Raw genomic sequence first — 22982 nt, forward strand, 5'->3', positions numbered from 1 at the left:
CAAAGGGGTGGAGTCCAACAAGCCTGACCCCATAAAAAGACTTTGCGCCCATGTGCCCGTGCTGGAGAAAACAGCACAAGAAACGTATTTGGGAGAGGCCAGCTTCATTTGTGCCTTGGGTGGGTTTGAACCAGCCACACATCCACTGCGGGGTGGGGGGGGAGGGCCTTCTTCACATAACAGATGCTTAAAAATCAAACAGCCTCATTTGAAACACAACAAGCAAGTCAGTTCTAGGGGAGGCCAGTGCTGAAGAGGGGGGTGTGTGTGTATTTGGGGCACAAGAAGATGAGAATCCTTGCTCCAGATTCTACCTTGGGGTGGGATTGGATTGTCTACAGGGGCTTACTCTGGAGAGGAAAGGACCATTTTTCAAAGGATAGTTCAGTAAACACCACTGACAAAAAAAACAACAAAACCAGGTGTTCAGCCCAAGTTGCTCCCTCTTCTTAGCCAGTTTCTTTTGTTCTCCAAGTGTCTTGTCTCCATTTCTGCAGGGTTGGGGTCCCCATGTATGGATCTGTCCCAATGTGCCTCCCTGCTGTTCTTCCTAAGGTGGGGCATGTGTATTGGGGGAAGGCTGGAATTAGATTTCTGATGAAAGAAATGTTTTCATGAGGCTTCTTCTCCCCAATCAACATGGAATTAGCAGCTCTACAAAGTGACCTCTAATAATAAGCAGAGAAATACTCACAAAATAAATTTGACTTGTTTTTGTTAAGGGAACACAATTCAGTGTTTTGTTTTTATTTTTATTTTTTAAAGATTTGGCTGACTGGTTATAAAGACAAAGCAGTTCCAAAACAGCTGGTGAAAACAGAGTCACCTTTCAATTGGGGGCAAGAAATGCATGGAGAAATCAGCTGGGGAAAGCCCTGGCCTGGCCCTGGCCCTGGCCCTGGCGGGGCTTTGGTGTAGACTGAGTGAGACAGGACAGCAGAAGAGAAGCGACTGTCCTTCCTGCTTTCCCCTTCCGAAAAGGGTAGGGACTCACTTTCTAGTATGGAATGCTGAGCAGAACGCAAAGATTTGCACTGGGACTCTGGCCTGGGCAATCAGACTTCCAAGGCGTACTTCTTATAGCTCTTTAAATATATACTGGATCTCAGTGGGATCCAGTTCTATGAATACTTTAATTTTCTTTGAAAAATAATACAGAACATTCCTCAACTCTCAAGTATCGCTCCTATACAGAGGGCCCTGTAGTAGATGCATAGAATTAGTGCAATAGAAGATTTGATATCATTTTTAATTTCTTTACAGTAAACAAACCTTTACACACGCTATGGGCCCTGCTCTGAAACTTTCTCATATATTTACAAGCACGCAGTTGTACATATATACACTTTAACAAAACACAGGGCCTTCTAAAAGCTAAGTTCATCCCGGATGCATATTTTTGACCTTATTCAACCGACACCTTTTAAAAAAATTCTTTCCCCATAATCTTAAAGTGCCCCCAAACATTGAATGTGGTTTTCCATTTATCTTTTCCCCCTCAATAGTGCTCGCTTTCTCTCGTTCCGCAAGAACAGGCTCCCCCCACCTTCTCAGAGCTCTTCTGATTTATTCGGCCAACAGGTCGGGCCTCTGGGCCTGATGGCTCTGGGGCTGGTGTGTGGCGGCCGTGCTCCCGTTCTTTCTCTCTCGTTCTCTCTCTCTCTCTCTCTCTCTCTCTCTCTCTCTCTCTCTCTCTCTCTCTCTCTCTCTCTCTCTCTCTCGTAGGAGGGGTTTCTTCAGGAGTCCAGCTCCAACTGCTCTTGATTCTCACTGAGTCTCAACATAAGTTGTTGCTCACAGTAAAGGCTTTTTGCATAGTTTATTTCTTGGGATAATTTGACTGCCAGGGGCTCTGATTTCACGTGGACCTGGAGGTTGGAGAAGAGGAATAAAGCGTGAGGTTTAGAATGGGAAGTGGCATTCATGCCAAGGGAGCGACAGAAGGATGGGGGTGTGTGGCAGCAAGCAGAAGGCCCCAGTACTGGAGGATGCCCCAGTCTCCTCAAGGGATGACAAATGGCCCGGACAGAGCTGGATCTAGAGAATGGTCCTGTCCAGTGAATGAAGAATAATTAGTAAGAATACTCAGCAAAAGGACATTGAGTCCTGGAGACGCAAATGTTTTTCATTTTTGTCTGTGCCCACAATGCCTAGAATGATGCCCTGTACACAAAAGGCACCAAAAAGTGCACGCTGAACACATCTGGCCTCTTCTTACAAGTGCCTGCAGCTGCTGGTTGGCATAACTATGGAGTGTTTGCTGAGCTGGGCTCGCTGGCATAAAACATGAGATTTCTAGAAATGAAAATGTGCTTGCTCCTTTCCATTTATTTTGTGCTTCTTCATCCCAATCTCTCTCCTTCCCCACTTACAGTGAAGGCCCGTTAGTGTGAGGGCCCTGCAGTGGCAGCATTATTCTGCTCTCCCCTCACAGAGCTCGACACTGGAACACACTTGGGGCTTTGTTTCCTGCACTAACTCCCTATATTAACAAAGAAAAACTGAAGGTAAATCTAAGCAGGAGCTTGGCCATCTCTGTCAGTGCATGCATCACGTGTGTCCCATCCCACCCCAGGCCCAGGCCCCAGAGCAGGAAGGCCTGTTTCCTTCTCCTTTCTCGGGACCACATGACCACCATAAGTTACCTGAGTTCATTAGCAGCAAATACATTCTCTCTCTTTTTTTTTAAAGTGAGGCATTTGGGGTTAAGTGACTTGCCCAGGGTCACAGATAGTAAGTGTTAAGTGTCTGAGGCCGGATTTGAACTCAGGTCCTCCTGACTCCAGGGTGGGTGGCTCTATCCACTGTGCCACCCAGCTGCCCCAGCAAATACACTCTCAAGGGCTAAGTGCCGTAATTGGCCAGGCTATTTTTAAACAAACTGTCATTAGAACAGAACTCAAGGTACAGGATATTTGGAAACAGGGCAAACAACACCTAGTGAGAACCTTACAAAGTTAAGAGCTAAAGCAAACCGGGGCCTGTTCTTGGGACAGGGAGAAGGGCAGCGCTGGGCAGCTGGGAGGGAAGGCACGGAGCCTGGGCTAAGGCAGGTGGTGCCTGCAGAAAGACAAGGGGGTCTAAGCTCTGGAATCATGCCTCTGAGTCCCGGGAGGACCTTACAATAAAGATGCATGGAGGACCCGGGGCTCCATACTTTCTGTCTATGACATCCAGAAACCTTGAGTTTTGGCAGTCACAGAAATATAGAATTACAGATTTAGCTGGAAGGGACCTTGGAGGCCATCCAACCTATCCCTGAAGGAAACCAAGTCAGGCAGAGGTAAAGTGACTCACCCAGGGCCACGCAGCTATGAAGGGTCCATGGCAGAACTGGAACTCAGGCCTTCCTGATTCCAGGCCCAGTGCTCTGCACATGGAGCCCTCAGGGTTTTTTTGGTCACTTGTGAAGTCATGGTGTCATCTGCCACTGGCCTCTGTCAAAGGTGGAATCTGTTTTTTTCAAAAAAGTGCCTTAAGCTCCCAGAGGCCTGCCCTCCTCAGAGCACTAGCAGGGTGGCTCTGGTCCTCTTGGCTACTCTACAAGGTGAATAGAATAGCCAGCAGCCCCATTTTACAGATAGTGAGGCCACAGCTAGGTGCAGGGTGCTCAGCCAACATCACTGACCAACATTCATAGAGACTCGGTGTGTGCTGGACCCCAGTGGGGTCATCCGGCCTTCGAGGCAGGATTTCCTGGGACACCTCTCCTGATCTTGCTCTAAACCCTCAGATGACTTCCTGCTGCTAGGAGGGAAGGAGGTCAAGGCTATGTTCCCTGCCATGTATTCAGCACTGCACCATGCAGCCCAGGGCAGAGGCCGGAGCCACCAGGGGAGTCTCACCATTGGCTTCTGATGGGAAGGTCCAGGAATCACAACTCCACTGCTTGTATTCACCGCTTTCTTGGTCAGCTGCACATACACCTTCCCGTGGTCTTTGGAGACCAGGCAGTGGTAGAGGTCATCATAGCGGACTTCGAGGACAATGGCCTCCCGATCGACATAGTCCCCACTTTTTAGGAAGTAAACAGCCCTGGAGGAGATGAGTACGCAGTAGCTATCGATGTTCTCTACGGCTATGAAGCTGCAGGAAGAAACCGAAGGAGAAATAAGGCACTGAGAGATGGGTGCGGGCTGGCTCTCTAAGTGCTACATAGCAGGAAAGCTACAGAACTACATAGGCGACCATGAGGTCTTTCCCCAGTTCTTCTCCCCTCTGAAGTTTACACCTTCCTCTTTAAGGCTGGGCTTGTTGCCGGTGGCCAAAGGGTTTTTAGAGTCAGAGCGAAATGGCGATATATCTTTTGGGACAAATCATTTTTGGAAAGTGACTATTTCAATTCTTAGTCTTGCATCGAGAGCTGGGAAAATCAACCGCTTAACAACGAAGTAAAAAGAGAACATAATCCCCCTCCCCCGCCAAGAAACAACTGAGGCAAGATGGGAAAGGCTCCCTTAGGGAGATTTACCAAATCAGAGAAACCATCGGCCTGTTACTACAGATAGGAGTTTACACGTGTCGGAATGCCCTTCCCAAACAGCACATGGGCCCTTGCAAAGGTCTCTGCTCAGGGAAGGAGTGTGCGGAACACCCTGACCTCTAGCACTGGTCATTCTCCCCAGTCAAGACTGGCTCTGTCAGTCAGTCACCAAACATTTACTAAGGACTTACCATGTGCCAGGCACTGTGCTAAGCCATGGGATACAAAGTGAGACAAAACACATGGTGACCTGTGTACAAAAATATTCATAGCTGCTCTTTTTGTGGTGGCAAGGAATTGGAAATTGAGGGGATGTCCATCAATTGGGGAATGGCTGAACAAGTTGTGGTATATGAATGTAATGGAATTCTATTGTGCTGTAAGAAATGATGAGCAGGAGGAGTTCAGAGAAACCTGGAAGGACTTATATGAACTGATGCTGAGCAAGAGGAGCAGAACCAGGAGAACCTTGTACACAGTATCAACAACACTGTATGATAATTAACTGTGATAGATGACTCTTCTGAGCAATACAATGGTCCAAGATAGTTCCAAAGGATTCATGATGGAAAATGTTCTCCAAATCCAGAAAAAAAGAACTATGGAATCTAGATACAGATTGAACCACAGAATTTCTAATTTTTTTGTTTTTCTTTTTTGAGGTTTTTCCTTTTTGCTCTGATTCTTCTTTCACAGCATGACTAATGCAGAAATATGTTTAATGTGATTGTATATATATATATATAACCTATATCAACATTACTTGCTGTCTTGGGGAAGGATGGGAGGGAGGGAGAAAAATTTGAAACAAGAAATCTTATAAAAACAAATGTTGAAAACTTTCTACATGTAACTAGAAAATAATAAAATACTTTTATTATTAAAAAACAAACAACCCCCCCATCCCCAACCACATGGTGACCACACTCAAGGGGCCCACATTCTAATGGAGGAAATAGGGAAAAAATGTGAAGGCATTAACTCAAGGGAAGAATAGTAGGGGGAGCTAGGAAAGGCCTCTTGGGCAGACTATGGAATCTGAGTAGAGTTCTGAAGGGAGTCAGGGAATCCAGGAGGCACAAGTAAGCAATGAGAACATTCCAGATGTGGGGGACAGCCAGGGAAAAGGCACCAGAGTCAGGATATGGAGGGTCTTTTGTCAGGAAGAGCATTTAGGACAGTGTCAGTGGATTGTAGAGCAGGTGGAGGTTAGGAAGGAGTAAGAAGATTGGAAAAGGGGCAGTTAGGTGGCACAGTGGATAAAGCACCAACACTGAGTTCAAATCCATCCTCAGACACTAGACACTAGCTGTGTGGCCTTGGGCAAGTCAATGCCCCACCCCTACCCCCACCCTAAAAGAGAAGATTGGAAAGGTGGAAGGGCTTTAAATGTCAAACAGGATTTTGTATTTGATCCTGGAGGACATAGGAAGCCTAATGGAATTTATTAAGCCCTGGGGAGGGGGGAGAGAGGAGAAGAGAGACAGACAGACAGAAACACAGACTGTATGCATGCACCCAAGAGGCTGGGAAGGGTGGGGGAAGGGGCTAGGTTCTGAATATCAAAGAGAGGATTTTACATTCAATCCTGGAGATGATAGGGAGCCGTTGCAGTTTACTGAAGGGGGTGGGGGTGACATGATCAGACCTGTGCTTGAGGAAAATCACTTTAGTGGCTGAAGGGAGGACTAACTGAAGGCGGAGAGACCCGAGGCAGGCAGACTGCCCTGCCCCCTTCCCCTTCCCACAGCTATTATAACAGTCGAGGCGTGAGGTGATGAGAGCCTGCACTAAGGTGGTGGCAGAGTCAGAGGGGAGAAGGAGGCATATATGCTGAAGAGGTGAAATGAATAGACCTTGGCCACAGCTTAGATGGGGGAGGGGAGAACGGTGATGTGATGCTCTCAACAGGAATAGGAGAGGCTGGAACAGGGCACGGTTTGAGGGAAAAGATGATGAATTCAGTTCTGGATGTGTTGAGGGGAAGATATCTACAGCAGAGGTGTTAAATAACACAGCACTGCTGAGTGCAGCCCAAACCAGATTAAAATGTAACTGAGAAATATTTAACAAAGTAAATAAAAATACAATAAAACATAGATAACATTACATTTGAAAACCAAGTAAATATACACCTGACAGGGATTCGTATGCACGGATTAGAGGCCTTTGTTTCTTTTTTCAAATTTGTATTTTTAGTTCCAAAATCTCTCCCTCCCTTTGCCCTCCTTCCTCAGAATACAAGAAATACAATATTCATTATACATATGAAGTCATGCAAAACCCATTTCTACATTACCAATGTTGAAGAAAAAAGTGAGAAGAATAAATAAAGTGAAAAATATCACCATGAATCCTTTGGAACTGTCATAGATACTGATCAGAATAGCTAAGTTTATCACAGCTGATTATTGTCACAATATTGCTGCATCTATGTAAATTGTTCTTCTGGTTCTGCTCACTTCACTTTGCATCAGCTCATACATGGTGGGTCAAAAGTTATGAAGGGGCTTTAATATTTAAGAATGCCTTTATTTTTCATTTTTAATTTACAATACCATAGCATCACATACAGTATATAAAGGAAAAGAATTTACAATATGTGTGAAAAATAAAATCTCACAAATGGTGAAAAATAAAGAAAAAATAATTTTCAAAAAGTTATTAAAACATCAGATCCCTTCATGACTTTTGGCCCATCTTGTATCAGTCTTCCCAGGTTTTCCTGAAAGCATCCTGTTCATTCTTACAACAGGATAGTATTCCAACACAATCATGTACCACAACTTGTTCGGTCATGCTCCAATTGAAAAGCAATCCCCAGTTTCCTAGTCTTTGAGTGACCCTTGTTTCTATTTGAGTTTGACACCACTGGTCTACTGTACATTCAGTTCAAAATGTTTGGGAGGCAGTTGGAGGTGTGAGACTGGAGGTAAGGAGAGAGGTTAGGGCTAGATAACTAGATTTGTGAATCATAATTGAATCCATGGGAGAAGATAAGATCACCAAGTGAAGTAGTATAGAGAGAGAAGAGAAGAAGACTCAGGACAGAGATCTCTGGGATACCCATGATTAATGGGCATGATCCATATGAGGATCCAGCGACAGAACAGTTAGACGGATAGGAGAACCAGGAGAGAGCAGTAAGAGATTATCAGGAAAGAGAGGGCGATCCATAGTGTCAAACACTGCAGAGAGGTTGGTGAGAATGAGGATCAAGAAAAGACCACTGATTTTGGCAATAAAGAGATTTCAGAGGGTTTAGAAAACAGTGAGGGGAGAGAGGAGGTGAAGGCACCAGGTGTAGGGGCCTTTTCAAGGCCTTTATCATAAAGGGGAGGAGGGACGCAGGACAAAGGCTCTTGGTGTTCAAGTGAAGGTTTTTTGTTGTTATTTTAAGGATGGGGGAAATCTGGCCAGGTTTGTAGGCAGCAGGGAAACAGATGGTAGGATAGGGGAAAAGTGAGGATGAGAGTGGGGGCAATCTGCTGGAGAAGGGACAGGATCAAGAATGAACACAGAAGGGCTTGTCTTGGCAAGGATAAAGGCCGCATCTTTACAAGGATGACAGAGGAGCTAATGGGAGAAGACACGCAAGGGATGTGAGATGAGGAGGGGAGAAGAAAAGAGAGCTCCTGGCAAACGGCCTTCATTTTTTTTTTTCCCTTTTTTCTGAACACTGTCAGGGTATATCCATATATATTGTTGAAGTCTAGGAGTCAGGAAGCACAGCAAGACTGTGAGCCAGGCTCTAAATTCATTAGGGAGGGAAAGAGAATGTCCTGTGGTCCAAAATGGATCTCAAAGGAGAAATGGACAATTGTGGTAGAGGGAGAGTGTGGAAGAGGCAGTGAGTACAGAGTAGCCAGGGAGTATGACTGAAAGTGCATCCACGATGGCAGAGAGGGGCTATTATTGATGCAGTGACATGAGGACAGAGTCAGAAGATGGAAGGAGTGAGAAGGGAAAAGAAGATGAAAGCAAATGTGTTAATTATGGAGCAGGCATTCCAGGGAGCATAAGCCCTGGCTGTCTAGACTGCAAGGGCTTTTTAACCATGAGGCAGCAACATCAAAAACAGGAAAAAGAAGCAATGGTAAGGGTTAAGTGCTGACCACTGCCCTGCCCTAGTCCCTTGGAACTTTGTGATACTGATGGAATAGAACTACACCTTTTTACAGGCCAGCCTCTGTTGGGGGATGTCTGGCAGCCTGAGGGCCATGGAGCAGCAGCAGGGCACTGTGCAGGACAAGCCCACGGGCAGACAGCCAGGGCATAGTCTGCTCCTATTGTACCCTCACCTCCTGTGCCACTGAGAACTGCAGGGGAAGGCCTGATGGCTCTGCGATCAGAGAGCATATAGTGATGGGCATGTGCATCATGCTCCTCCAACTGGGCTGGATGTTTGTTGAGGGCAGGCCTGGTTTTAATTGGCCTTTTATTTTCTCAGTATTGATTGCAACAATCCAATTATTGAACCGACCTCTGTATCCTGTCAACACTTCTACATGTAACTTTGCTTTGTTAGCATGCAGTCTTTTTCTATGCCATGTGTCAGGACGCGGGAAACAGAACACAGTGAAAGAGCCCCACACTTGCAGTTAGGAAATCCAGGCTCAAGTTCACACACTGACCCGCGCTGGGTCTGTGACCACAGCTAGGGCACTTTGCCTCTCCGGGCCACAGGAAGGGACCTGAAAATGAATCTGGTCCAAACCCTTCCTTTTACAGACAGGGAAACTGAGGCTGAGAAATGATTTGCCTAAGGTCACACAGGGAGTAAATGAGGATGAGGGCATCATCTAGACCAAAGCTTTTTTAACTGTGGGTCGTGACCCCATATATGGAGGTCATGAAAAATTTGGCAACAATAAAAGGTTATACATATCTATTTTATATACCTATATACCCAGGGTCATGTAAAGATTTCTTGGGAGAAAAGGAGTCGTGAGTGGAAAAAGTTTAAGCCCTGATCTATACATCCTACCTTCTGCCCCCCCCCAATATTCATTTGTTTCCCATTCCTTTTGTCCTACAGACCTCCCAAACACGGGTCTGTCTTATCAGGCCCATGGGATCTGTCACACAAGAAAAATAAGGCAAAGTCATTCCTTTTTGCATAAACTATCTCACTCAGAGAAATGAACCTTCATCCCAGCAGCAGAGACCGAGATTTCTAGAATACCAAAGGTCCCACCTATTTTCTTCAAAGCCACAGAATCTCAGTAATACAACTTAAGGACTGGCCGTTGAGAACCTTCATATGTAACCTGATCTGTATCTGTGACCTCTTCTTAACGTCACTGGTTGTACTTTTTGCCATGATAAATTCTCGGGGTTTTCCCTTGTGGGGTTTGTTCAGATCCTGCTGTCCTGGGAAGGAGGCGGGCATTCATTTATGCCACCTTTCCTTTTCAGGGACCCTCACTGGGCTATCAGCATTAGAGGAGATGGAGCTCGAAGTTCCAGATGCTTCTCTGTCTGTCTCCAGAGTTTCAAGGCTGGAGTCTTGGTGGATTTCAATACCAAAGCTGAAAGACTTAAGACTAAAGACTGATTCTAGTCATGATGCTGTTACTAATAAGGGGTGAGATCTTAGCTTCCTTGTGCCTTAGTTTCCACATCAGCTAAAAACAGAGTGTCTAGCCAGCTGGGAGGCTCAGATGAGATACTGGTGTGGAAGCACATGCAGTGTACAACATGTAAAGGGGTACTTACTACAAGTGCCATTTCTCAGACCTTAAAGAAGGCAAGTTTCTCTAAGCTAGGGATCCCTAACTTTCCTAATGGTTTCCAGTTGTCCATCCAATCAAAGCCAAAACCAAAGCCAAGATAGCTGCTGGAATGGGACTGATGACTGCCCAGTTCCCACAGTAAAACTATGAACTTATCCCCAGTGGAATGATGAACAAGAAATCCAATGAGAATCTAGAGTTAAATGATACTGTCCACTCTAGAAGTGCACAAGTCTGCCATACGGCCATGGCCAAGAGGGGGCCCCAAGCAAAGTGAATGCCAGTACAACCAAAGGGCACATGGGATAGAGTCTGATCAGGGGCAAAAACCCCTAATTCAGGAACTAAAGCTGGAGAGATGAGTAAATAATATACAATAAATAATGTGAACAAATATACAGTAAGTATAAAAATGATTGAAAACTGAACTGCAAGCGACTCAAAGGAAAACATGGCTTTTCCATTAGGGTTACATGGATATCTAGAAAAAATAAAGCAAGAGATTGAAAAAAAAAAGAAATTAAAAGTCTTGTGGAAAGAATAGGAAAAAGATTTAATAGCTTAGAAGGAAATCTCTGAAAACTAGAATAGTCCAAACAGAAATCAGTGGCTTCATGAGACAGCAAGAAATATTTCAATAAAATTTGGGAATTGAAAAAAAAAAAGAAGAAAATGTGAGATATTAAGAACTGACTTGGAGAATAGGTCAGGAAGAGAAAGAATTAAAGAATTACTGAACTCCCTGAAAATCATAAGTAAATAAAAAAAGCCTAGACACTGTATTTCAAGAAATCATAAATAAAAACTATTAACATCTATTAGAACCAGAAGGCAATGTGAAAACAGAAAGAACCCACCGAAAAGAACCTCTGCAGACGAAAATAATCCTACTAAGGAAAAAAGTAGATCTTTAAGGGAATAGAGGCCTTACAAGTTCTGATGAAAGGCCTAGATCTGAGATACAAACCCAAGAGTCCAGAGAAACCTAGAAAGGCAAATTTATTTAAATAACTAGGAGTTATAAAATGATGTAATGCTAACATTCTGATAAGCAGAGTAGAAAAAAATGGTTAAATAAGAAAAACAGAGATCTTAGAGATGGATTGGTTCTGGCATTAGGGTTTTAAGAGGAGAAGGAGAAGGGAGGGTAAAAGGCAGAATACATGTGTAAAAAAGGAGGGAAAGGAAATTGGTTATATATCATAACTAGGGTATGTGAGAAGAAGAATGCCCAAACACGGAGAAAAAGGTTGGGGAAATGGTTATCACATGAGTTTTAATCAACTGGAATGAACAAAGGCTAGATGAACACACAGCTTGGTGCAGAAATACCTCAAACTCAACAAAGAAACAAATGCAAATATAATTGGGATGTTAAGAGGAAGGACAGTCAAAAGCAAAACAAACTTCCTGATTCTGAAGGGGAGCATTAGAAAAAGGGAAAAAAGAAAATAAAAGAACTAGAATCTAAGGGAGTGCTTTAAATTGCATCTCATACAACTGAAGAATGGCTGAGCAAATTGGAATAGAAATGTAATGGAACATTGATTGCACTGTAAGAAATGACAAGGGGCAATTTCAGAGTACCCTGGGCACTATGACCTGAAGCAGAGTGAAGTTAAAAGATGTAGGAAGAACAAATTGTTGCAAAAGCAACAACTCTGAAAGACTTAAGACTGATCAAAGCAATGCAATATAGCAATATAGCAAAAAAAAAAAAATATACTGTCTCCAGTACATTTCTGGACACAGCTACTATGTGGGTTCATTTTGCTGGACTGTGTTAATTTGTTACAAAGTACAAGGGTTTTTTCCCTCTTTCTAATTAAGGTGGGGGTTGGGAAGAAGGGTGAGGAGTGGGATAGCAACAGTGATGGCAACAAAAAAAGACAATGAAATATATATATATATATATATATATATATATATATATATTTACGGGGCAATGGGGTTAAGTGACTTGCCCAGGGTCACACAGCTAGTAAGTGTCAAGTGTCTGAGGCCGGATTTGAACTCAGGAACTCCTGAATCTAGGGCCGGTGCTTTATCCACTGTGCCACCTAGCCACCCCGAAATATTTTTTAAAATGCTCAGAAGGGAAGGAAGTTCATTAGGAAGTACAGACAAGTAAAGTGATAGGAGGGAAGGGGGCGTGGGATGGGCCTTATCTGTAACAAAGGACAACTGAACACACACACACACACACACACACACACACACACACACACAGAAAAGATAGAGATATGAAGAAATACATCAAACTCAAAAGGGAAACGACGGGATTAGGGAGGAATATGGTTAATACAGGGGAGGGAAGTCACAAGCAAAACAAACTTCCTGATCCTAAAGGAAGAATTAAACAGGAGGAAAATGAAAAACAAAGAATGTACCCACTTAGAGGTTCCACAATGGGGAGTGACTGCAGCAGTGATGGCATGTGAAGGTAATGGAATGAATGCTCCTAAAACGTGATGAAAAGGACAATGGTAGAGAATCCCATTTGTATGAGCTGATGCAGAGCCCCGATCCAGGTGATGACTAACTGCATCTTTCTCCAGAAGACTTATGGTGACGCCTGCTGCCCACTTCCTGACTGAGAGGGGACATTTTGGGCCAGGGCCGCCACATGAACATATTTTGCTTAGTTTTTGGACAAGCATTTTACTTCCTTCTTTCTCTTGGTTAATGGAGGCAGGGGGAACAGTGGGAGAAGGAACAATATTGCTGCCAAATAAGTGGGGGTCATTGTAACATTTTATAAAATGCATAAAGAAAAAGAGAAGGAAATAGAATATCAGGACAGTCTTAAAAGTAATATATACTTTTTTTTATACTTTATACTTTTTTTTTTGGTGAGTTAATTGGGGTTAAGTGACTTGCCTAGGGTCACACAGCTAGTAAGTGTCAAGTGTCTGAGACAGGATTTGAACTCAGGTCCTCCTGACTCCAGGGCCGGTGCTTTATCCACTGTGCCACCTAGCTGCCCCAAGTAATGTATACTTAAAAAAGCAAGCAATGTGAAATGGAGATTTATGGTTTTGTACAGAATATTCTTTCTGTGTTCTGCTGTGTATATGGAAATATCCTTTTTGGGTGTTTAAGGATGAAAGCAAGCTTTAAAACAGTGTACTGTGAATAATCCACAGAGGGGATAAGACACATGCAAATAATCCAGAGTTAACTGTACCATCTAAAGTGAAGACATCCTATTTTAATAAAGACTGATGATGAATAATAGAAAAGAATCTTGAAAAAAAAATCCAAGACAAACTCTTGTTACCTCAGTTCTCCTGGGCAGGCTCTCATCAAACCACAGTTTCAGAGCTGGAAATCCAACTCCATTTGACACTCAAGGAAACTGAGCCCCAGAGAGGCTCCATAAGTGACTTGCCCAGCATCACACTGCTGGTGGCAGAGTCAGGCTTAGAGGCCAGGGCTCCTGGTTCTTGGTCCACTGCTCCTTTCACCACATTACACTATTCCTTTGTTTCCTGCATCAGTCCTGAAAGGGGATCTTATACTTTTCAACCCTCATGGCTCCTCCCAGAAGGCTAGGTACCCCAGGAATACTTATCATAGACATGCCCCACTCCAATTAGAAGCTCTCTTGCAGGCACCCATGATGAAAGCTAGGAAGGATTTTCCATTTCTAAGTAGTTGGCAACAGCATGTAGGCTCAGAGTTCCAACAGTTTAAGCCTAAAATAGAAATCCCCAGTGGCTGTTAGTGGCCAGGCCCACTTCCATGGAATTTATCATGTCCCAGGCTCTGAAAGTCTCCAGGGAGAGATGTTCCAGCTTCATCGAGTTGACTGGAATCTGAAATCTCTTCTTCTCTCCAGGGGTGGGAGCAGAAGGGAGAATCCATTAACCACCAGAAAAGCGTTCTATTCACAAGGATCTACCACCAAGTCTGCTAGGATCCGGCCCTGATGGTGCCCGATTTCAGCTAGAAAAGGAAACCTGACAACAGATCTCCAGCATATCAGAGGCAAGTAAGATGGCAAAAGAGGCCAGGAGGGAGCCCTCTCTGAGGGCATGGGAACAGCTAGACAGCAAGGCCCCCATTGTCCAGGGCACTGGAAGGACGGAAGCATTAGGAAGGGAAGGAGCCATCAATGAAGGGGTGAAAACTCAGTGGTTTATGAGATTCAATTTTTCTTCCTTCAGAAGAACAGGGAGTTTTCTCCTGCTGATTTGGCACCACCAGCAGCTGACACATGAACTTTACAAGGGGCTGAGGCCTTTCAATAAGGGCAGTTCCTCTTAACACCCATGGCTGGGGATGTTGAAATGAATCGTGCTCTCTCTGAACACACAGAAATTACTTTTATAGGTTTTAAAATAGACTTCTTTCCAACAGGCCTCTGTTCCTTCCCTTCTACCCAAAGCTGGTCCACAGGTCCTTAGTCCTGCCCAGAGCCTCTTCTACAGACTTAGAAATATCTGAGTTGGGACAGGGCTAAGGGTCAGATGATTGTGGGCCAAAGTCCAGGCTTTGCCATTAGGTCATCAAGCATGACCTTCCCCAAATCCCAGAACGCTTAGGGCCCCACTTGCCTCATCTATCTGCTGGGTTTAACAACAGCTGCCAACTTACCTCCCAGGGCTGTTGGGGCAGTGAATGAAACTCCTAAAAGTGAACTAGATTTGAAAAAGGAAAAGCAGCATCTGAGTTAAGGGAGGAAGAATTGCCTCCTGTTTAGCTGCATTCCAAGCCTTCTTGTTTTTGTTTTGTTGGGCAATGAGGGTTAAGTGACTTGCCCAGGGTCACACAGCTAGTAAGTGTCACGTGTCTGAGGCTGGATTTGAACTCAGGTCCTCCTGAATCCAGGGCCGAAGCTTTATCCACTGCGCCACCTAGTTGTTCTGTAACACCCCCCCCCCCCACCGCCTTCTTCTAAGATTTTCTTGAGATTTCATAACCAGGGAAGAGCAGGCAGAGATGGTCTGCAGGCAAAAAAAATGAAAGGCTGGCCAGGGAGAGGGAAGGGGAGGGACTATGACTGTGGGGTCTGCCCCCACCTAGAGGGTCACCGGGCAGTAACAGTGTTGCAGGGTGCCACTCTTTGCAAGGCAGCACCACCCTTTCAGGATAGAAAATGTCAGGAAGGTCGAGGGTCTTCTCAGAAGCTTCCTCCTTGCTCACTCTCCTGATTCCCAAGGTAAGGATGCCCAAAGCAGGGCAAGTGCTGTGAACACAAGTGACCCGAATTTCATTTGTCGCAGGCATCGGGGCATCCGTATGTGTGAAGCAGCAACAGAATTAACTTCCAAATTAATGTGCTCTTCAGGTGTAAACCTGCCCCCAAGTGGGCAATAACTCAATTTTTTTAGAACTTTATGGTTTCCAAAATGCTTTCCTCCCCCAGACTGTACAAGTACTTGTCCTCTCACCCTCACTTTACAGATCAGGAAACTGAGCCCAGAGAGGTAGAAATGACTTGCCCAGAGTCAGCACGGGAAGCCATGTCTCCTGGTGCCAAGGCTGGCACTCTGGCCAGTTCAACTGCACAGCACGGGCAGATCAGCAGCAGGGCCAAGTCAGTGAAATGGGGGGTCTTGGGGATGGTCTTGGCAGGCTGGTCTCACGAGTCACTTCCTTCATGCTGTTTTTGTTTCCTCTTCCACAGCCTGAGGTTCAGCACATCCTCTCCTCTGCTGATGACCACCCTGAGAGCCTCGCTCTCCACGACTCCTCCATGGACCTTCCAAGAGCCTCCCTGATGCCAGTGAGTTCCTCATTACCTGCAGGTGCCAATGCTGCAGTCACAGGTTTTATGGCGCATGTCTAGACACCACAGGCTTTCACACCGCTTTCATGGATGAAGCCAGCAGTGCTCAAGGTGTGACTGCCCCTAGGATGATGACCCGGCACTGACCACTTGCCTAATCCCCTGGGAAGCACAAAAGGAAGACACTAACATGCTCTCAGACTCAGCCTGGAGCACGGGCCTTTACCCTCTTTGATCTATTATTAACTCTGAGTGAGGGAAATTGAAAAAATTTGGCCAGAAACACAAAGCATCTGGATGAGCTTTGCCCTTCACAGAAACTAGAGAACCAGATCCATCCGGGCCAATGCTCCGTATTCACATTCTGGGGTCGTGGAAGAGGCAGTGCCTTCTTTCTCTAAATATTTTTACATACAATGTGTGCATGTCTGTATGTATGTATACACACATACACACGCACAGATACACATATACACTGCTTACAGCTGTTATGCTCCTCAAGAGGACACAAATAATGGTGATCACAGCTCTCATTTCTATAATACTTGAAGGTTTTCAAAATACTTTTTTTCATAGAACTCCTGAGAGGTCGGCAGGACAGGCATAATTCTACTCGTTTTACAGACAAGGAAACTGAAGGTGTGTGCAGCGAGTATTCAACCCCAGGCCTTTTAACTCAAAGTCCTTTGCTCTTTTCTGTTTCACCTTTAAGTCATCCTGGCCTCTAGACTCTGGATTTGACACAGGAAGGGGATGATGGAGGAAAAGGAGTTTGTCTACACTGAGGTTTCTTCATGCTGATGGGCTGGGCCATTAAAAATTTTTTTTAACAACTGGAAATATTTATGTATGAACATATATAAAATAAATGTCATTTCTATTTTAAAATCAGGATGGCATTAGTATGAATGGCACAGTAATAGACCACTGACTGTCCCAGTTCCTTGTCTCCCAACTCTGCTGCACAACAGTGGTCTCTCAAAGGCCTACAGGCCTTTGGGGAAGGCTTTCCAATTGTGTTCCTGTGGGGGAAGGAGCCACATCCTCCTCCTAGACACTCTTTCCCACCTCAATATAAATGTAAATGTTGTATCCTGTCGAAGACCAAATAAGCTCCAGTAGGGTCAGAACTCCCATTTTGTTTTTGTGTCCCCAGTACCTAAGAAGGCCTTGCACACAGCAGGGTGCCACTCTTTGCACTCTTTGAATTTTCTCTCCTATGTGGGGCACTCCCCTCCTTAGGTTCATATTCTTCTGATCCCTGGTCAGAATACTTTGGATGTAGACTCCAACCTAGGGAGGCCGTGCTCAGACTCTGCCTCTAAGTTGGTCTCTTCCCAAGGAGGCCACCAAGAATTGTGAACCCAGAAGCCTCCCCTCCCAAGCCAGCTGTCCGTTGTTCCAGGGAGCCTCGTTTTTAGGTCATTACAGAAGACAGGGATGTGCTGATTGAACCAGAGGATGCTTTAAGAAGTGACAGTTCAGCATTCTGACAGGACCTCTCCGAATCTAACAGCACAAGTTAAACCTTAGCAGGCAGGCACAGCGGAGTAAGGGGAAATGGAGAAATTCTCACAACTCTTGATTCTGCTTGTATGAAGACAGATTCAATGAGACAACAATCCATTGAAACCCTCAACTTTTATAGCTCTTCAAATGAAAGCTTTTTATCCAAGGAGCATTCATCTCCCAGAACTCCACTCTTCCATCAAAGCCACTCCCAAGGTGTCCATACTCAACAGTTGCCAATTCAGAGATGCGTAATTGCCTGTTCTCTGAGCAAGAGCTTAGGGTTCTTCCATGTTCCCCACAAGGGGCCTGTCCTTTGGAAGACTCAGAGCTTAAGTCCTTATACTATAAGGAGGCTAGGGATAGGGTTAGGGACTGGACGTGGGATCTCACTGGTATAAGGAATGAACTCTTGGGTAAGGGAACTCCATCGACCAACGTGGGTTTGCATTTTCTCTGCAATTTAAGAGTCTTGGGGGCAGCTAGGTGGCAGAGTGGATAGAGCACCAGCCCTGGAGCAAGAGTACCTGAGTTCAAATCCAGCCTCAGACATTTAACACTTACTAGCTGTGTGACCCTGGGCAAGTCACTTAACCCCAATTGCCTCACTAAAAAAAAAAAAAAAAGAGTCTTAGAGAGCTTCCTGGTCATGGAGAGGTTGAGAGCCTTACCTAGGATCACCCAGGCAGGATAGGTCAGGGATGTGACTGGAACCTAGGTCTTCCTGGCCTTAAGAAATTATATACAAATTAAACTATGCGCTGGTGTGGATAACACATAACCTCACTGCTTCAGTATGAAAATAGTTCTGCTTTGGCAACATGCCCAACAGAAAAGGAGGCATCATGGCAAAGGATATTAGATCAGAGGCAGGCTGGTGGTATATATGGAATATTGGACCTGGCATCAGGAAGACCTGGATTTAGATGCAGTAATAATAATGACAGCCAACGCTTATATAGTGTTTGAAGGTTTGCAAATGATTTTACAAACATCTCATTTGATCTTCACAATCCTCTTGGGAAGGACATGCTATTATTACCCCGATTTGATCGATGAGGAAATTGAGGCAGATAGAAGCCAAGTGACTTGTCCAGGGTCACATAGCTACAGTGTCTGATGATACAAATTTGAACTCAGGACTTCCTGACTCTAGGCCCAGATTTCTATCCCCACTGTGCAGTCTAGCTGCTTTTACACTTACTGTATAACCTGGGACAAGTCACATCACCTCTGCCTGCCTCAGTTTCTTCATCTGTAAAATGGGAATAATAATGGTACCTACCACCCAGGATTTGTGTGAGAATTAAGTGAGATAATATTTGTAAAGAGCTTGAACAATCTTAAAGCACCAAAGAAAAGCTATCATCATCGTCGTTGTCGTCATCAGTTCCAAAACATCAGGCTAGGATTGCTGGCAAGTTCTGTCACTGAGAAACTGTCCAGAGTCACCTGGTTTGAAAATCTGCAGAACTACCTGCTTGCAATTTAGATGCGAACCCTGGCCAATGGGATGAACATTAGAAAATAAGGCTAAGTAGGGGACAGGTACACATCTCAGTGCAAATGAACACATTGGCTACAAACTAGTTTAGTCATTGGTGGAAAGAACAATGAATATTAACCCATGGCAAAAAAAAAATTCACCTTTCCTTGTTACCCTTTATCCAAGCGTGTTAAGGTTTTCATTAAAAAAATGAATTTGAGAAGAATGGGAAATAGTGGAGATTTTCTCAAAATGCAACCAAGAAATATTTGGTTATTTTGCAACTGAAGGCTTTTTAACTTTGTCCTTAAATCCTATGTCAGGAACTCTTTATCTTCTTATGTTAATTAATTAAAGACAATGAAAAAATTAAATGAAACTCAACCTGGGAGAACAAAGTTGAAGCAACTATGGCACTGGGGACTTTGTAGGGGTTTAACTACATCGGGAAGTAATTACACAATATTTTCCAGAAGTGAAACTGCGAGGCTAACTGGAAAAAATGTGGAAACGTTTAGTTAGAACAGTAGAGCAAGGTATTAAAGCCCCTTTTATGGGGTTAACTCCGAAGGAAAATATGCAAATAATTAGATCTTTAAATGTGTTTTTAATCACAATCCTAGAAAAAAAAAAGTCAGAGGTACCGTTTGGTGTTGCTGACTTTTCCTGAAAACCCCTGTTCTGCTGAGTAGCAGTGACTCTTATGTCCACGTCACCATGAAGGCTCAGACTGACAAAGAAGATATTGCAGAGAAACGCTTGCTCGCCTGGCTCCCTCACCAGCCTTCCATAGGCTGCTGAGAACACACACGGTCACACGCTCCCTGCAATGCTGGCTGGAAAGACTCATGGTTGGGTCAGCGTGTGCAGCTTCAGCTTTTTACCATTCAAGCCCAGTCAGCTCCAGCAACTCGCCATCTTTCTTGTGAATTCCAAGGGCCGCATGGCAGCTGCTTTGCCAATTTTATTCTGATGCTTGTTTCAAGCTTTCCCTGGTTTCCTGTTTCACTGGGCTCATTTTCTCACTAGGAGCCCTCCTCTAAAGCCCTCATGGCAAAATCCCTTGGATGATACATTTTGGGCCCAGGCTGTTCTAGTGAGAAAAAGAATTTCCCAAGGATCAAAAAAGTGGTTCAACTTAAACCAGGGAAGAGGACTCAAAAGAACAATGTGCAATCATGAATAATCTCCTTTAACCCTTGACAAAAAGGCATTGCAAAGGAAACAGGGGAGTGCTGTCCAAATGTTGACATGCTCAACTGCTGTCACTCTAATGCACAGGCAGATTTTAGTGGCTTGGAAGAGGGCAGCTATGGACCTTGTACACAATGGAAATATACCAACTCAGCTCTGCAGAGAGGTCAAGATTCCCACTAATGGGGACGGAGGGCAGGAAGGGCCAAGGCAGCTTCTGAGCAAAGGCAACAAAACACCAGGCAAAAATGCACAGGAAATAAAAATGCCTTTATCCAAATGAAATTGTATGGGGAAATCAGAGAGCTGGAATTTACGACTAGAGCTGGCACCATGTTAGAATAGCAAGAAAATCAATGCTACTCTGTGACTTTTTTCTCCCAAAGACTGCAAATGGTTGAGGACTTGATACATCTTCTCTTCTTGAAAGAGCACTTCAGTGAATGCCAAAGGGAGCGATTAAGTGCATAGCTGACCTTGGGAGAAGCTACCACCCACTAAATGAACAATATATGAGATCCTTCAGCAGCTGGATTTTGTCCCTGATTTTTGCATCTTACACTGCTCTAAGAAGATAAAGACATGCTGTACAGCATCAGTCAATTCAGTCCAGTATTATTTGTGACAAAGGCACTTGGGGATTGTCCTTACAAATTACAGATTTACTTCAGACATCCTTATAAATAATTACAGAACAACCAACCCCTCATTTTTACCAGCCCACATAGAATAGAATTTTTTAAAAAATGAAGCTGTGTTCTTTTCTACTCACCAAGAACAAATAATTGTTTTCTTCAGGCAAATGACTTTTTACAAGGCTACCTTAGCTGGATTTATAAACCAACATTTGGAGCAAAGATCCTTTGACCAGTTTCAATAGGCTAAAGTTCTGATGACCCTAACAGATGAACACAAAAGGACTATAATTTGAGATGCTCATGTTAATTTGATTTTTGGATGAAAATGTGCAGACCTAAAGTTGAAAAACAGAGCCCTTGATGGACAAAGTCAATTATGCAGCATTCCTACTTACAACTCATCTTGAATGTTGTCAGTCAGTCTGAATAACTGCTCCTGTCCGTCGGCCTGGCTCTCCGAGTACCTGGGAAGCAGCCCTTGGGGTCCTGTACAGCAACGAGGTTTCCGTACTCTCTGGGCTTGGGTCCTAAAGGAATAAAAGACCAAAATTCACTGACATGGAATAAACATTTAAAAAAAAAACGACTGGAGGTCAGGTAGGACACCAGGGCTTCACCTGCTTTGCCACTCTCTACCCCCATTCTCTCATGTTACCCCCAAATCTGGCACCAAAGAGCCTTTTGAGCTCAACTGTTGGTTTTCTTTTTACTTTGCTTAAGTCATTGTATACACTGTTTGCCTGGCTCTGCTTCCTTCCCTTTGCAACCGTTCATGTAAGTTTTCCTATGCTTCTCTGCATTCATCATGTTCTGTCATTTCTTACAAAATAGTAAAATTCTATTACATTCCTATGCCACAGTTCATTTAGCCATTCCCCATATAAACGATATCTACTTTATTTTCAGTATTTATTTTACACTCTAAATAGTACCAAAAAGTACTACTATAAATACTTTGGAGTATATATATTCACACACACACACACACACACACACACACACACACACACACACACACACACACCTCCTTTATTTTAGCATGACTTCTTTGGAGTATGCCTACTATTACAATTTCTGGGAATGGACATTTGTGCTACTTTATTTGCATAATTCCAAATTGCTTTCCAGAGTGGAAATCACTAATTCATAGTTCCACCAATAATGCATTGATGTGCCCACCTTTTCATAGCCCCTTCAATATTGACCATTCCCATCTTTTATCACCTTCGCCAATTTGCTGGGTATGAGGTGAAACCTCAGGGCTGTTTTCATTTGCATTTCTCTTACTAGTGATTTGGAACATTCTTTCATATGGTTGGTTCTTAATAGTAGGCATTTGAGAGCTATCTGCTCATATCTATTGATCACTTATCTATTAGGGGGATGCTCAATTCCTATCTTCTGTCTTCTCTGGAAAATACAGAACAAAAATGGCTAATGGGATATTGATAATCATGAGAAGTGAGGAGGTGGCAAGATTGGAGTGCCCAGATGAAGTCAAGTTGCTTGGTCTAGTTAGGTAAGTGAGAGTATTCTAAGGTAATCAGAGAACTCTCAGATGTGATAGCTGGGTCACTGCCAGTCATAGGTGAAAGATCATGATGAATGTTATGATGAAGCATGAAGAAGTCACACAAGCTAACTTTATTTCCATTTTAGACAGACACCAAACTGGTAGAGAAGTAACCTGGAGTTGTGGGAAAAGCGTAGAGTCAGGAAAAGCTGGGTACAAATACTTCCTCTGACACTTACTAGCTGAGTAACCCTGTCATTGAATCTCTCAGTTCTTCATGCAATTCCCTAATACTTATCTCTTAGACAGATTGTTCATAGACAGACTGTTCCAACATTGGCATGGTTATCAGATCTGCAGGTGAGACAAAGGTGGGGAAGATAGGGAACTCAGTTTCAGAATTCAAAAACATCTGAATAGGCTGGAATTTTGTTGAACCTATAAGGTTAAAAATAACAGGGATAAACATAAATTCTTACAAATGGATTCAAAAGATCGATTTCATATGGGGAAGTGTGGTTGGATAACAATCTGTCTGAAAATGGTCTAGCAAAATGGGAAGGTGATTGTGGACTGTATCTGGCAATACAGCTTCTACCAAGCCATGCTAGGACAAAGGAGGTGACAGTCCTGCTGAGCTCTGCACTGGCTAGATTGAATCAGTATTCAGTTTGGGACCTTGGAGTTCAT

At 44.0% G+C, this 22982-nt stretch overlaps 1 protein-coding gene across 6 annotated transcripts in view; it reads right to left on the reverse strand.

Moving 5' to 3' along the window:
* Nucleotides 1-738: 738 nt before the first annotated feature.
* The window catches only part of VPS13D (vacuolar protein sorting 13 homolog D), a 338497-nt gene continuing 316253 nt past the window's right edge, over nucleotides 739-22982 (reverse strand). For 4 of the 6 annotated variants that reach the window (XM_043991354.1, XM_043991349.1, XM_043991350.1 and 1 more), the window contains 3 exons: nucleotides 21175-21306; nucleotides 3846-4086; nucleotides 739-1868 (listed from right to left, as the gene is read on the reverse strand). In XM_043991354.1, coding sequence (XP_043847289.1) covers nucleotides 1737-1868; nucleotides 3846-4086; nucleotides 21175-21306 — 505 coding nt within the window. In that variant the 3' untranslated portion in view covers nucleotides 739-1736. The remainder of the gene's footprint in view (nucleotides 1869-3845; nucleotides 4087-21174; nucleotides 21307-22982) is intronic. The other 2 variants (XM_043991352.1, XM_043991351.1) reach the window with 2 other exon arrangements.

The sequence above is a fragment of the Dromiciops gliroides genome, chromosome 3, assembly GCF_019393635.1.
Source record: "Dromiciops gliroides isolate mDroGli1 chromosome 3, mDroGli1.pri, whole genome shotgun sequence".
In the NCBI taxonomy this organism is placed as follows: domain Eukaryota; kingdom Metazoa; phylum Chordata; class Mammalia; order Microbiotheria; family Microbiotheriidae; genus Dromiciops; species Dromiciops gliroides.